Source organism: Nyctereutes procyonoides, unplaced genomic scaffold (genome assembly GCF_905146905.1).
Source record: "Nyctereutes procyonoides isolate TBG_1078 unplaced genomic scaffold, NYPRO_anot_genome, whole genome shotgun sequence".
Taxonomy (NCBI): domain Eukaryota; kingdom Metazoa; phylum Chordata; class Mammalia; order Carnivora; family Canidae; genus Nyctereutes; species Nyctereutes procyonoides.
The window spans coordinates 1,239,316-1,256,732 of NW_026575123.1; the positions used below are offsets into that span (position 1 = coordinate 1,239,316).

A 17,417-nucleotide genomic window follows, 5' to 3' on the forward strand; every position below is an offset into this window, starting at 1 on the left:
ACCAGTGGCATGTCTGTTCCAATACACTCTTGGGCAGAGTCCATTCAAACTGCAGCCACAAGGCTGGCAGTGTGCAAACAGCCCCCAATACAGGCCAACATCACTCTAAAATGATACCTGCCCTGGAATAAAAGGAGACAAGCACATATACCAGTCAGAGAGCTGCCCCAGCAGTGGGCTGGGGGCAGACTGTGGGTTTGATTGTAGGCCCTGCTCACAAATGAAAACTTCGCAGGGGATAATACAGAGAAAGTACCCTGCAATTTTCTGCTATTGAATCTTGGCAAATGCCTGTTTTGACTCAAGTCAAACCCAAGGTGGACCCCTAATAACACCACAAAGACCAAACATTGTCCACAACAAATAAAAAGAGCCAAATGACTGGACTGAAGGAAAAGCAGTCAAAACTCAAAAGCAAGGCCCACACAACACACATAGGAGACACCTCTGAAGCACTAGGCCATACTTTTAAGAGCAAGAGATGTAGCTGACTTCCTTAACACTCAGAAACAGACACGGAGAGTTAGAAAAAATGAGGAGACAGAGGAATATGTCCCAAAAATAAAGAACAGAACAAAACCATAACAAGAAACCTAGCCAAAGCAGATATATCTTATAGAGAGTTTAAAGTATTGAGCATAACTTTACTCACAGAACTTAAGAAAAGAGTGGAAGACATCAGCAAGACCCTTAATAATGAGTTTAAAAAGAACCAATCAGAGATGAAGAACACAATAAATGAGATTAAGAATACACTAGATGGAATAAATAGCAGGCTAGAGGAAACAGAAAGATGAATTAGAGACCTAGAGAACTGAACAATGGAAAGTAATCAAGCTGAGCCTATGAGAGAGAAAAAAATATGCAAAATGAGAACAGACTTATGGAACTCAGCAATTCCATCAAATGTAATAATACTCACATTATAGGGAAAAAGAGAGAAAAGAAGAGAAAATTCATTTGAAAACTTAATAGTTGAAAACTTTCTAAACCTGGGGAAGAAAAAAATATTCAGATCCAGGATACAGAGAGAACCTCCAACAAAATCAACCCAAGGATGCATAGTAATTAAAATGGCAGAAGTAGTGGAAAAGAGAATTTTAAGAACAGAAAGAGAAAAGAAGACACTTACATAAAGGGGAAACCCCATAAGGCAATAAGTGAAATTTTCATCAGAAACTTTACAGGCCAGAAGAGAATGGCAAGATATATTCAAAGTGCTGAAAGGAAAGAAAAAATCTGCAGCCAAGAATATTCTATCCAGCAAGGCTATATTTCAGAACAGTAAGAGAGATAAAGAATTTCCCAAACAAAAGCTAAAGGAGTCCATGACCACTAAATGAACCCTACAGGAAACATTGATGAGGACTCTGAGTGGAAAAAACACCATAAGTAAGAGCAAGAAAAGTAGGAAGCACAGAGGTAGTAAAAATAAGTATATCTGTAAAATGCAGTCAAGGGATTCATAAAATAAAAGGACATAAAATATGACAATATATACCTAAAACGCAGGGAGGAGAGAAGTAAAGCATGGGTTCAAACTCAATTGATCATCAACTTTATATAGACTCCCATAAAGCAGGAAGATGCTTTATACAAGCCTAATGATAACCACAAATTTAAAAACCAGCAATAGATCAGCAAAAAATAAAGGGAAAGAAATCTAAGTATATCACTGAGGTAAATGAGCAAACTGTGTGAGAAGAGAGCAAAAGTAGAAAAATAATTAGAAAAAAGCTACAAAAATAACCATAAAATGAGTAACAAAATTGCAATAAATCCCTGCTTATAATAATTGTTTTGAGTGTAAATGGACTAAGTGCTCCAATCAAGAGACAAAGAGTGATGAAATGGATAAAAAACGAGACTTATCTATATGTTGCCTATAAGAGATTCATTTCAGACGTAAAGACAACATGCAGATTGAAAATGAGGGAGTGGAGAAACATTGATCATGAAAATGGATGTATAAAGAAAGCTAGCAATATTTTTATCAGACAAAATAGACTTTAAAACAGAGACTGGGGCAGCCCGGTAGCTCAGCTGTTTAGCACAGCCTTCGGCCCAGGACATGATCCTGCAGACCCGGGATCAAGTCCCACATCAGGCTCCCTGCATGGAGCCTGCTTCTCCCTCTGCCTACGTCTCTGCCTCTCTCTCTCTCTCTCTCTCTCTCTCTCTCTCTCTCGAATAAATAAATAAATAAAATCTAAAAATAAAAATAAAACAGAGACTATAGCAAGAGACAAAGAAGGACACCAAACAATCATTGAGGCGACAATCCAACAAGAAGAGATAACAACTATAAATATTTATGCATCCAACATGGGAGCACCCAAACACATAAAACAGCTAATAACAAACATAAAGGAAAATAATGCATAGCAATACAATAATAGTAGGTGACTTTAAGACCCCACTTACATCAATGGACAGATGCTCTAACAGAAAATCAACAAGGAAAACTTGGCTTTAAATAACGTACTGTACCAGATGGATTTAACTGATAGATTCATAAGCATTCCATCATAAAACAGGAGAATACACATTCTTTGCAAGTGCACATAGAATATTCTCAGAATAGATCACATATTAGACCACAAAACAAATCTCAGAAAATTAAAAAAGATCAAAGTCATACCATACATCTTTTCTTATCAGAAGGCAATGAAGCTAGAGATCAATCACCAGAAAAAAACATGGAAAACCTACAAATACATGGAGGTTAAATAGTATGCTACTAAATAATGAATTAGTCAATTTGGAAAAAAGAAATAGAAAATTACATGGAAAGAAACAACTGAAAACACAGCAATCCAAACTCTTTGGGATGCAGCAAAAGTGATTTGAAGAGGGAAGTTTATAGCAATACAGGCCTTACCACAAGAAAAATTTCAAACAACCTAACATAAACTTATACCTAAAGGAGCTAGAGAAGGAAGAACAAACAAAACCCCCAAACCAGTGGAAAAAAGAAAATAATAAAGATTAGACCAGAAATAAATGATATGGAAACTAAAAAACCACAATAGAATGGATCAATGAAACCAGGTGCTGGTTCTTTGAAAAGATAGACAAAATTGATAAACCTCTAGCCAGACTCAAAAAAAAAAAAAAGAAAAAAAAGAAAAAAGAAAGGATAGAGAGATAGACAGAAAGAGGCCTTGAATAAAATCAGAAATGAAAGAAGAGAAATAACAACTGACACCACAGAAATACAAAAGATTATAAGAGAACATTATGATAAATTGTGTGCCAACAGATTTGACAACCTAGAAGAAGTGGATAAATTCCTAGAAACATATAACCTTCCAAAACTGAAGCAGGAAGAAATACAGAATTTGAACAGACCAATTACAATCATTAAAATTGAATCAGTAATCAAAAGACACCCAACAAACAAAAGTCCAGGACTAGCTATCTTCACAGGTGAATTCTACTGAGCATTTTTTTTACAGATTTTATTTATTTATTGATGAGACATAGAAAAAGAGAGAGAAAGAGAGAGAGAGAGAGAGAGAGAGGCAGAGACATAGGCAGAGGGAGAAGCAGGCTCCCACCGGGGAGCCTGATATGGGACTGGACCCAGGACTCCAGAATCATGCCCTAAGCTGAAGGCAGACACTCAGCCACTGAGCTCCCCAGGCATCCCTCTACTAAACATTTAAGGAATAGTTAATATCTATTCTTCTCAAACTTTTCCTAAAAATAGAAGAGGAATGAAAACTCCCAAATTCATTCTGTGAGGCCAGCATTACCCTGATACCAAAATCTGATGAAGACATCACTAAAAAAGAGAACTACAGGTCAATATCTCTGATAAATATAAATACAAACATCTTCAACAAAATATTAGCAAACCAAATCCACAATACATTTAAAAAAATCATTCACCGTGATAAAGTGGATTTATTCCTGGGATGCAAGCGTGGCTCTATATTTGTAAATTAATCAGCATTATACATCACCCCAATAAGAGAAAGGATAAAAAGCATACTATTTTTTTTGATAGATGTAGAAAAAGCATTTGACAAAGTACAGAACCCATTCATGATAAAAACCCTCAACAAGGGCACCTTAGTGGCTCAGTTGGCTAAGTGTCCAACTCTTGGTTTCATCTCAGGTCCAGATTTCATTGGTCATGGGATAGAGCTCTGCATCGGGCTCCATGCTCAGTGGGGAGTCAGCTTGAAAGATTCTTTCCCTGCCCATCCTCTGACTCTCTCTCTCTCTCTCATAGTTTCTCTCTATTTCAAAATAAATCTTAAAAAACAAAACAAACAAAAAAAAAACTCAACAAAGTTTAGAGGGAACATACATCAACATTATAAAGGTCTTATATGAAAAACCCATAGCGAACATCATACTCAGTGGTAAAAAACAGAATTTTTCTCCTAAGGTCAGGAACAAGACAAGGATGTCCGTTCTCTTTACTTTTATTCAACATAGTACTGGAAGTCCTAGCCACAGCAATCAAACAACAGAAAAAAATAAAAGGCATCAAAATTGGTGAGTAAGAAATAAAACTTTCACTATTTATACATGACATGATACTGTATATAGAAAACTCTGGGTTGCCTGGGTGGCTCAGTGGTTGAGCAACTGCCTTCAGCTCAGGTTGTGATCCCGGGGTCCTGGGATTGAGCCCCACCTTGGTCTGCCCACAGGGAGTCTGCTTCTCCCTCTGCCTATGTCTCTACCTCTACCTCTCTCTCTCTCTCTCTCTCTCTCTCTCTCATGAATAAATAAATAAAATCTTTAAAAAACTTTAAAAAAAAAGAAAATTCTAAAGACTCCACCAACATACTACTAGAACTGATAAATGAATTCAAGAGGTGTAAGATACAAAATGTACAGAAATCTTTTGCATTTCTATATAATAAATGAAGAAGTAGAAAGATAAATATTTTTTCAAAGATTTTATTTATTTGACAGAGAGAGACTGAGAACACAAGCAGGAGGAGCAGCAGGAAGAGGGAGAGGGAGAAGCAGGCTCCCTGCTGATCAGAGAGCCCAATGTGGGCTCAATCCCAGGACACTGGGATCATGACCTGAGCTGAAAGCAGATACTTAACCAACTAAGACACCTCGAGACCCCCAGAAAGATAATTAAAAAGAAATTCCATTTACAATTGCACCAAAAATAGTAAAATACCTAGGAATAAAATTAACCAAAGAGGTGAAATACATGTACTCTGAAAACTATAAACAAAAACAAATGGAAAGACACTCCATGTTCATGGATTAGAAGAACGAATATTGTTAAAATCTCTATACTATTCAAAGCAATCTATAGCTTTAATACAATTCCTATCAAAATCCCAAAATCATTTTTCATAGAACTAGAAAAAACCATCTTAAAATTTGTGTGGAACCACAAAAGACCCTGAATAGCCAATGCAATATTGAAAAAGAACAGCAACACTGGAGGCATCACAATCCCAGACTTAAAGTTGCATTATAAAGCTGTGATCAAAACAGTATGATACTGGCACAAAAATACACATTGATCAATAGATTAGAATAGAAAACCCCAATGAACCCACAATGATATGATCAATTAATCTTTGACAAAGGAAGCAAGTATACACAATGGGAAAATGACAGTCTCTTCAATAAACGGTGCTGGGAAAACTAGACAGCTACATGCAAAAGAATGAAACTGGACCACTTTCTTACACCATACGCAAAAATAAACTCCAAATGGATAAAGGACCTAAATGTGAAACCTGAAACCACAAAAAGTCTAGAAAATATTATAGGCAGTAATTTCTCTGACACTGGCCGTAACAACATCTTTCTAAATACGTCTCTTTAGGGAAAAGAAACAAAAGTAAAAATAAACTACTGGGACCACATCAAAATAAAAAGCTTCTGCACAGAAAAGAAAAGAAACAATCAACAAAACTAAAAGACAACCTACTACATGGGAAAAGATATTTGCAAATGACATATCCAACAAAGAGTTGTATCCAAAATATAGATCGAAATTATACACTTCAACAAACAACAACAACAAAATAAGTAATCCAATTAAAAATTTGGCAGAAGACATAAACAGTCATTTATCCAAAGAAAACATTCAGAGGGCCAATAGATACATGAAAAAATGCTCAATAACAATCATCGTCAGGGAAATGCAAATCAAAACAGCAATGAGACATCACCTCACACCTATCAAAATAACTAAAATCAAAAACTCCAGAAACAACAAGTGTTGGCAAAGATGTGGAGAAAAAGGAACCTTCTTGCACTGTTAGTGGGAATGCAACTGTTGCAGCCACTATGGAAGACAATATGAAGCTTCTTCAAAAAATTAAAAATGGAACTAAATGAAAATGCCCTAGGATCCTGTAATCACACTACTAGGTATTTACCCAAAGAATACAAAAACATGGGCAGCCCAAGTGGCTCAGCGGTTTAGTGTCGCCTTCAGCCCAGGGCCTGATCCTGGCGACCCCGGATCAAGTCTCATGTCAGGCTCCCTGCATGGAGCCTGCTTCTCCCTCTGCCTGTGTCTCTGCCTCTCTCTCTGTGTCTCTCATAAATAAATAAATATAATCTTAAAAAAAAAGAATACAAAAACACTAATTCAAGGGGACATGCACCCTTATGTTTATTGTAGCTTTATTTACAATAGGCAAATTATGAAAGCAACCCAAGTACCCATCAAAAGATGAATCAATAAAGAAGTTAGATGATTAGATATAGATAGATATATGAATATTATTCAGCAATTAAAAAAGAATGAAATCTTGCATTTACAATGACATGAATAGAGCTAGAGAGTATAATGCTAAGTGAAATAAGCCAGTCAGAGAAAGACAAATACCATAAGATTTCATTCATATGTGGAATTTAACGGGGAAAAAATGAACAGAGGAAAAAAGAGACAAACCAGAAACAGACTCTCAACTACAGAAAACAGATAAATGATTACCAGAGGGGGTGGGAGGGAAGATGGGGTATGGGTGAAGGAGATAAAGAGTACACTGTTTGATAAGCCCTGAGTAATACATGGAAGTGTAGAATCACTGTATTGTAATCCTGAAAGTAATGTAACACTGTATGCTAACTACACTGATTTTATTAAAGTGTTCTCCTGTTGTCAATTCAATTATCTTTCTTCTTACAGTATATGAAGTCAATTTAACATTTTATAGCACATTTGGTAGACCATAATCATGAACAATTACACATTTAACTGGAAGTCAGACTTCTAGAATTATTGCTAACTGCATGTGAAATTATTGCTAACTACTCCAGAAAGCCAGGTAATAATTTTACCTAAATTTCTAAGCTGAGAAGGAAATGGAAAGACTGTTTTAGTTAAAGTCCAAAAATTCTTCTTGAATCAATACAATTGTATTATTCTACCAATATTTTTCTATGTTTCGGTTATCAGCTTGCTAAATCAAGCATACCAAATATAAAGGAATAGAGAAGATGCTTGGGTGGGAGCAGGCAGGCCCTATGAGGGGTGGATTAGGAAGCACATATTGTAGATTTATTAGTGTCTCAAACTATGTATTGTTCATCAGCTTATTCTACATAAAACAAACTTAAAGAGACCTTTCTTTTGCATCATGCCTTGTAAAAAGTAGTAAATCAAAAAGTACTTAGTTATTTGCATTGGATTAATGTATTAGAAAATGTTACACGAGATAAGGCAGCAAAAAAACTGGAAGGAAGAAAGAAGTAAAACACATAGGAGAAAGGAGTATGAAGATCAAATATTAGAAATTGCAACAGTGGAGCCTGAAAAAATACATTTAGAAGGTACTAATAATTTTGATTCTCATGAAATAGCAATTAAAACAATTTTCCAAATTTCACTGATTGAAGTAGATCTTTGATACTTTTCGCCAAACAACCTATGTTAACATTTTTCCTACTTGTCCTTAAATACTTATTTTTTCAAAAATGACAAAAATATTTTTTGAATACCGACTTTATTTCAGGTGCTATTCTCAGATTCTAGGATGCATCAGTGTAAACTCTGTCCTTTAGAGCCTAGGTTCTACAGAGGGAGGCAGATAATACAAAAGAAAGACAGTAAATAATAGAGTATATTAGACTATGACAAGGCTTATGAAACTATGTGAAAGGTAAGGGAGTTTAAGAATATACAAAAAGGAAGACTGGGTGGCTCAGTCATTTTGGCAACCAACTCTTGATTTAGGCTTGGGTTCTGATCTCAGGGTTATGAGATCAAGCCCCCCATGGGGTTACACATTCAGAGGGACGTTTGCTTGAGATTCTCTCTCCCTCTGCCCCTTCCTCCTCCCACCCTGTCACTCCTTAAAAATCAATCAATCATGGGATCCCTGGGTGGCGCAGCAGTTTAGCGCCTGCCTTTGGCCTGGGGCGCGATCCTGGAGACCCGGGATCGAGTCCCACGTCGGGCTCCTGGTGCATGGAGCCTGCTTCTCCCTCTGCCTGTGTCTCTGTCTCTCTCTCTCTCTCTCTCTCTATATATATATATATATATATATATATATATATATATATATATCATAAATAAATAAAAATTTTTAAAAATCAATCAGTCTTTAAAACAAAAAAAAAGAGTATAGAAAAAGGAGGGTTGATAATTTTAAATATCAGAGTTAGCCTCATTTAGAAAGTGATGTTTGTGCAAAGACTTTAAGGAAGTGCAATAGTAGGTCCTGTAATATCTAGGCTAAGAATCATTCAGGTAAAGAGAACAGAAAGCTCAAAGGCCCTGAGGTAGAAGTATGACAGTTATTATGAAACAAGAGAAAAACCAGTGTCCTAAATAGAAATAGTGAAGAGGTGAAAAGTAGATTAGGTCAAAGAAGTAAAGTGGCCCACAGACAATTGAAAAGATCTTTTCTTTTTCATTTTGATTTATTTATATTTATTTTTTACTCTGAGATACATGGGAAGTCAAGGGGATTTTTTAGTAGAGGGTTGACATGATTTGTTTTAAATTTAAAAGAATCACTCTGCTGTTTGAAAAAGGAGCTTAGAAGGACAAATGTGGACACTGAGAGATTACCTTGAAAATTACTACAATGACTCAGGCCAGAGAAAATGGTAGTCCTCCAGTAGGTAAGTGTTTCCTCTAGCATGATCATTACTCATCTCAAATTTACCCATTAGACAGAAGTGCAGGTAGTAGCTATTTTCCTTTTTCTGTCTCTTGGAAAATGGAGGTTTCCTGTTCATTCCCACACACATGCCCATGTAAAGTGTGGTATAAACATGTATTAACAAGTTAGGCATAGTATGCTTGGACAACCTAGAGCATCTTACTTTATACCATCATTTTGTTATAGTCACACGTTTATCTTTAAACCATAAATATTTAAACAATACATATTGTTGTCTGCTTTAAGTATAGATGGACATTCCACATCCAGAATTACTTTTGATTATTATTTCTCAAATCATCCACTCCATCCTCATGATTCAGGAGGAACTGATTAAATCAAAAACAAAATTATACGATATGGTATCTCTTCAAAACCTCACATTATGCCTTAACTCTCAACTTAAATTATCTTTGCCTTTTCCACATTTCTTTTCATATAGTGACAATGCAAGTTTGTATATTAAAAGGCATTAGCAGGATGCCTGGGTGGCTCAGCGGCTGAGCATCTGCCTTTGGCTCAGGGCAAGATCCTGGGGTCTGGGATCAAGTCCTATATTGGGCTCCCTCCGAGGAGCCTGCATCTCCCTCTGCCTATGTCTCTGCCTCTCTCTCTCTGGTTCTGTCTCTCATGAATAAATATATAAATATTTTTAAAAAATAAATAAAAGGTATTAGGAAACTTCATCAAAAATTTCTATTCTTCTTGATTTTCAAATACTTAAGAACCCAAATTTATTCTTCAGCAGAGAACTATTACTATACTACCTCTTCCCAAGTGCCAAATTTACCATCATTTTCTTTTCTTTTTTTTAAGATTTTATTTATTTATTCATGAGAGACACACAGAGAGAGAGAGAGAGAGAGGCAGAGACACAGGCAGAGAGAGAAGCAGGTTCCATGCTGGGAGCCTGACGTGGGACTCGGTCCCTGGTCTCCAGGATCAGGCCCTGGGCTGAAGGCAGCGCTAAACCCCTGAGCCACTGGGGTTACTTACTATCATTTTCTGATGGGGAGACGGCATATTGTGATAACGTTTACAACACACAGCATTTAGAAGCCAAACTTTCTTTGATCAGCATTTTTTTATTACAATAAAATTCAGATAACATATAGTTAACTATTTTAAAGTGAAAAATCCAGTAAACTTGACACAATTTCTGTCCACATGTTAATAACCATGGGATGACTGTAACTACCTCTCCAGTAATATGGAAGTCCCGTTTGGAAATAAAAATAGCAGAAGGGAGGGATATTTAAGAGGAACTGAGAAAGATACAAATCATCATATGAGGAAACAATGTTCCAATAACCTTTTAACAATAATTATTGAAAAATTGCTAAAAACTGCAAAACCATAATCATAAACAATAGCAAGTCATGGTTTGCCTTCCAGAATGCTAATACCTCAGTGATAAGAATGGGTTTTTTAAGAATTTATTTATTCATTTAGAGAGAGCAGATGTGAGCAGGGGGAGGGGCAGAGGGAGAGAGAAAGAGAGAGAGAAAGAATCCCAAGCAAACTCTGCACTGAGCATGGAGGCTCAATCTCAGGACCCTGAGATCACCACTCCAGCTGAAATCAAAAGTTGGATGCTCAACTGACTGAGCCATCCAGGCCCCCCAGATTACTTTTTTTTTCTATATTCATTAGCAAATCTTTTGATTGACAGTATTTTAAAAGGAGAACATTTTATTATAAGAGCAGCTACCATACAATTTCACATTATACAAGATCCTATTAGAGATGTGGTAGACGTACTTTCTGCGCTATTTCACTTAGGTGGGAATAAAAAAGATGGAGTTGCTTTTTCATGATGTTTTCTATTATAACCACATTGATGAACAAAATAATAAAATATCTCTGATTGTAGTGAGGATTTTTTTCATTTCCTCATTTTGCTATTAGGAATACACTTTGCCTTCTACTTTTGTCTGATACACTGCTGGAAGTGGAGGAACACATCATGGAAACACATCTTGTGTACTTCAGGGGCACTTTTTAAGGACAAAAAAAAATCTCTAGTAGACCCAAAAATAAAGATCTTCTTGCAACACCAAGGATTTGTGGCTAATTCCACGTTAATATTAAGTTAGTGGTAGAATGAAGATTCAAGTTCAGCTGACCTGACTCCATTCCTAGGGCTCTATTAACCAGAACCTAATACTGGCCTGCTAATTCAGTTGGTAAGTGCAGAACCATAGCCTCTCCATACTGTTGTTTCTCATTTAAGATTAAAATTGGATGAGGTCTCTTGATATTTTCAGCAGTTGTCTTGACCTTAAATATCTCTCTTTTCTGTTTTGTTTTCTGCCCTTCTTACTGTTTTACGTACTTCTCTCTGCTCTTTCACACCGACACTTCATCATTCTATGACATTTTCTTCTCACAAATACTATATGAGGGCACACTACAAAGTTGGTCATAAATTATTGACAGGTGGATCCACACACAATTGTGAGATGAGTTTTCTTGGGTGTCTGTGCTTCTGATTTGAAATCTGTTAAAATACAATGAGGTAATTAGAAAAATTTAAGAAATACTGTCTACCATCTACACAATGCTGAAATAAACTGGCAAGAACATTGGTGAAAAGAGTTTCTGAAGTGGTTATGTTATGGAAAAGGAACCTTGAATTTAGATTGCATTAGTTCTCAGGTGATAACAGAATAGCCTCCTTATTAGGGCATAAACATGACTCAAAGTTTTTTTTTAAGAAAAATACTACTGGTCACATAAAACTAAACTCTTGAAAAATTAAAAAAATCATTTAGTATTCCATAGACCGTTCTTTACTTATCTTTCAACTTCTAACCTAGGAGTATAGTTATCAAATAAAACAACAGGCTAGTGAAATTACCTTTGGTGAGTAGATCAAGCAGAGAGTTATTACTGAGAGATATTAGAACTAAATAAGAATCATGGATATCAAGACCATTTAAAGGCAGGGAAAACAACATCATATATTTTAATGCATCCCAAAGGCAGAATTATATCACAATACAGTGATAGACAATTATGATCACTATCATGGGTAAGTTGGGAGTATGGGTCTGTTCTATTTGCTCTTTAGTCTGCTGAAGGAGCAGTATTAATTAGTCAACTTTTTTTATTATTTTTATTTATTTATGATAGTCACAGAGAGAGAGAGAGAGGCAGAGGGAGAAGCAGGCTCCATGCACCGGGAGCCCGACGTGGGATTCGATCCCGGGTATCCAGGATCGCGCCCTGGGCCAAAGGCAGGCGCCAAACCGCTGCGCCACCCAGGGATCCCTAATTAGTCAACTTTAAAAGGCATCACCGAGGCTCATTGTAAAAGCTATGGACTGATACTCTTCATCTTGTGTATCTATCTCCTCTTGGCCCTGAGGCTGGATGATTGAGAGAATAGTTTTGTAGAAATGACTAGGTGAAAAGCATGAAACAATTTTGATTCAGGCCTCAGGGAGAATTCTGACTGGTGCTCTCCAAAAATTTTCCTTGATGTTCAAGAGTTTGTTTTTTTTTTTTGGGGGGGGGGTTGGATAGACCTGCATTAAGTTACTGCCACCCAGGAAACCAAGGCATAGTAACATATCAAAATGTCAATTTGGGTCCACCATTGTGATTTTAGAAAGAGTTATATGTTTAAATAGCAAAAGAGAACTCAAGACATGGGGAATATAAGAAATAGGGAAAGGGATTATAAGGGAAAGGAGGGAAAATGAGTGGGAAAAATTAGAGAGGGTGACAAAACATGAGACTTCTAACTCTAGGAAATAAACAAGGGGTAGTGAAAGGGGAGGTGGGCAGAGGGATGGGGTAAATGGACACTGAGGGGGGCACTTGATGGGATGACATATAACATATAGTGTTATACTATTTGTTGGCAAATCAAACTTCAATAAAAAAATAAAAAAGAAAGCTCAAGACAAACAAGTGCTATAAAAAAGTAGGACATATATTTTGTCAAGATTGTTAACAAATTCACTGTGCTTGGGCTGGTGAAGTGAAATAGTTAAGTGATGTTAAAATCAAAATGTGATCATACTCAGCAGTTTGTATTGTTCATACCCAACAATGCCTGCCAGAAGCAAATAAAAAGCCATTCTGTAAATTTCAAATTAATTCTATGAACATTTAAGATGTAATGCTAAGCACACTATCAAAAATAATCAAGCATAAAAAAACAAAGAGTCCAATTAAAAGTTAGGCAGAAGACATGAACAGACATTTCTCCAAAGACAACATTCAGATGGCCAACAGATACATGAAAAAATGCTCAGTAACACTAATCATCATGGAAATGCAAATCAAAACCACAAGAGACATCCTCTCACACCTGTCAGAATGGATAAAATAAAAAAACTCAAGAAACAAGTATTAAAGATGTGGGGAGGGGATCCCTGGGTGCCTCAGCGGTTTGGCGCCTGCCTTTGGCCCAGGACGCGATCCTGGAGTCCTGGGATCGAGTCCCACGTCGGGCTCCCGGCATGGAGCCTGCTTCTCCCTCCACCTGTGTCTCTGCCTCACTCTCTCTCTGTGTCTATCATAAATAAAAAATCTTTTATTTATTTATTTTTTTTATTTATGATAGTCACAGAGAGAGAGAGGCAGAGACACAGGCGGAGGGAGAAACAGGCTCCATGCACCGGGAGCCCGACGTGGGACTCGATCCCGGGTCTCCAGGATCGCGCCCTGGGCCAAAGGCAGGCGCCAAACCGCTGAGGCACCCAGGGATCCCCATAAATAAAAAATCTTAAAAAAAATGATAAAGATGTGGAGAAAAAGATACCTTCTTGCACTGTTGGTAGGAATGCAACTGGTGTGGCCACTGTGGAAAATAATATAAAAGTTCCTCAAAAAATTAAAAATACAACTTCCCTAGGATCCAGTAATCGCACACTGGGTATTTACCCAAAGAATATGAAAGCACTAATTCAAAGGGACACATGCATTCCTACTTATTGCAGTTTTACTTATAGTAGCCATATTACAGAAGCAGCCTACATGGCAATTGATAAATGAATGGATAAAGAAGAGAGGGTATATGTTACAATGGAATATCATTTAGCCACAAAGAAGAATGAAATCTTGCCATTTGCAAAAACATGAATGGATCTAGAGGGTATAATGCTAAGAGAAATAAGCCAGTCAGAGAAAGACAAATATCATATGATTTCACTCATATGTGAAATTTAAGAGAAAGAAATGAACAAAGGAATAGAGAGACAAACCAAAAAACAGACTCTTAATTATAGAGAACAAACAAATGCTTACCAAAAAGAGGTGGGTGGAAGAATGGGTAAAATAGGTGATGGGGATTAAAGAGTACACTTACCATGAAGACCACTGAGTAACGCACTGAATTGATAAATATCATATTATCACACCTGGAACTGACATAATACTATATGTTCATTATAGTGAAATTAAAATTTTAAAACTTAATAACAAAATAATCAGACAAATAAGAAAAATAAACATGAATGAAAAATAGGAGAAAAACATAATAGAAACAGACATATATGAATATAAAACATTGGAATTATCAAGCACAAATGTTAAAACAAGTATGTTCAGTGTACACTATGAGTTGAAAGATAAATTTGAGAATGTTGGAAGAAAGCTAGGAATTATAGTGACTGAGTGGAATTGACAAAGAACTGAAAAATTCACTGAAGAAAATTAAAAACTTAATGGAGGCTTTTAACTCCAGATTAGCCAGAGATGAGAAAAAAAAAGTGAAGTGGAAGATATATTAGAAGTAAATTTATAAAGAAAAAAGGATGAAGGATAAAGCAAACAAGACATACAGAATGTTTTGACTGGGTCCATAATGCATATAACTGAAATCCCATAAGAAGGGAAGAAAGATAGGGTGGAAGCAACATTTGAAGCAAGTTGGATGAGAATTTTCCAAAGCTATATACAAAGATAATAGATTTAAAATATATATTACCTTCAAAGAGCTGACCATTCAAAAACAATAATAAAAAATAGAAAAACATTATAACAATATCTTTGAATGGCTGAGAGAAAGTACACATTTCTAGGTTTATACTAGTTGGTTTTATACCAAAAGGAAATATTTTTTAGAAAAGTTGGAATAAAAACAGTTTTAGACAAACACAGAGAATTAAACTCTAAAATTTCCACCCTACTGGGAATAGTAGAGAGTATTCTTCAGCTTTAAGTAAATGGTTGAAACAGAAGGTAGAAGAAGCAGAAATAAATAAGAAGCAATGCAAACCATAAATATGTGGAAAAATCTAGATGAACTGTGTATAGATCTATACACCTACTGTTTTCTAGGGCTGTATTTTTCTTCTTTTTCTGTTTTAAAGATTTTATTTATATTCATGAGAGACACAGACAGAGAGAGAGGCAGAGACACAGGCAGAGGGAGAAGCAGGCTCCATGCAGGGAGCCTGATGTGGGACTCCATCTCGGGACTCCATCTCGGGACTCCAGGATCACGCCCTAGACTGAAGGCAGTCACTAAATCACTGAGCCACCCGGGGATCCCTGTATTTTTTTTCTTTACTAAATGTGAGATGCCATCAATTGTTGAGAGACCATTTAATTTAACTAATACTGTGAAATAAATTCACGCAAGATGGGAATGTAGTAGAAAACCCTGCAGAAGCTGGAGAACAAAGGAGTCTGGCGTAGGAGTAAATGAAAACTAAAACTACAACCAGAAGAGTTAACAGTGGAGTGCATGTCTCAATCTTGCCACCAAGTGGAAGATGGTAGGAAAAAATTATATTCCCTGAGATGTTGAACCACAAGGTGGTACTTAACACAGTTCTTCTATTTGAATCCATAATACTAGTGTATTTAGAAAAACAAAACAGGGATACGTGGGTGGCTCAGATGATTAAGCAGCTGCCTTCAGGGCTCAGGTCGTGATCTCAGGGTCCTGGGATCATGACCTGCATCGGGCTCCCTGCTCAGTGGGGAGTCTGCTTCTCCCTCTCCCTTTGCCTCTCCGCCCCCCCACACGCACACAATGGTATGCTCTCTATCTCAAATGAATGAATAAAATCTTTTAAAAATAAAAATAACAAAACAAAAAACTAAGCAGAGTGTTTAAGTAATCTCAGATTTACGGTGCCTCACTTTGACCAGCAGAAATGAATATTCATCCTTCTTGACAGAGCTCAACTTCAGTTCAGACCTACAGTGATTATAAAAGGCCAGTAGTTGTAAGACAGGTGCCAGTTGTAGAGATTTAAAATGTGGGAAAAGATGTGAGAACCTTAAAGTACACAAAAATAATAGCATATAAATCGAGGAGGGAGAGCACAGAGTAAAGGAATATTCTAATGTCTTTATATTGCCCAGGAAGAACATTAAAAATTAATTACTATTGGACTTTGATAAGTGAAGAATAGGTGTTGTAATCTTTAGAGCAAGTACAAAAAAATTAGTAAAAGAATAAATTTTAAATTAATATAAGAAAAAATGGAGTAATAAAATCACTAACCAGTTCAAAAAGAGGAAAGACAGAAAAGAAAAAGTACTTTGAATGGGCTATACATCTGTAGAGTATATAAATTCTAAATCTATATGTGCCTAATATGGCATCAGCACATCAAAACAGTTAGAATTGTTTTTTTAAGATTTTATTTATTTATTCATGAGAGACAAAGAGAGAAAGAGAGAGAGAGAAAGAGAGAGAGGCAGAGACACAGGCAGAGGCAGAAGCAGACTCCGTGCAGGGAGCCTGATGTGGGACTTGATCCCGGGACTCCAGGATCACGCCCTGGACCAAAGGCAGGCGCTAAACTGCTGAGCCACCCAGGGATCCCCTAGTTACAGAATTGTAACTAGAATCATATACTTCTTTCAGTAGGGGAAGAAGAAGCAGATAAATGTCAAAGAATTGCAATCACATGGAAGTATATTCTCCAACCACAATGGAATTAAGCTGAAACCTAAAGCAAAGGGATAAACATACAGATATTTATAAATTAAGAAATGCATTTCTAAATAACTCAGGTCAAAGAACAGCTCCCAATGGTAATTAAAAATATTTTGAACAGAATGACAATAAAAATACATTAAAGTTAGTCTTAAATGAACATACTCGAGAAAAAGAAAGGGAGATTTCAAGAGTCAAGCATCCATACAAGAAATTAGAGAGAGAACTGAAAATTCAAAACAAAGAAATTGAATGGAAAGAAGTAATAAAGATGAGAACCGGAATAAATAAAAGAGTTTTTTAAAGAAAAAAAGACACAGAGGAAAGAGAATCAACAAAGCCAGAAATTGAATTGGAAAGCACACCTACTGAGAGTAATGGGAAAACAAACC

At 36.4% G+C, this 17,417-nt stretch overlaps 1 protein-coding gene across 3 annotated transcripts in view; it reads right to left on the reverse strand.

Annotated features, from left to right (window-relative positions):
- Positions 1–10,188: 10,188 nt before the first annotated feature.
- The window catches only part of CLEC7A (C-type lectin domain containing 7A), a 30,415-nt gene continuing 23,186 nt past the window's right edge, over positions 10,189–17,417 (reverse strand). For all 3 annotated transcript variants that reach the window (XM_055336718.1, XM_055336720.1, XM_055336719.1), the window contains one exon: positions 10,189–11,616. In XM_055336718.1, the coding sequence (XP_055192693.1) occupies positions 11,487–11,616 (130 nt within the window). In that variant the 3' untranslated portion in view covers positions 10,189–11,486. The remainder of the gene's footprint in view (positions 11,617–17,417) is intronic.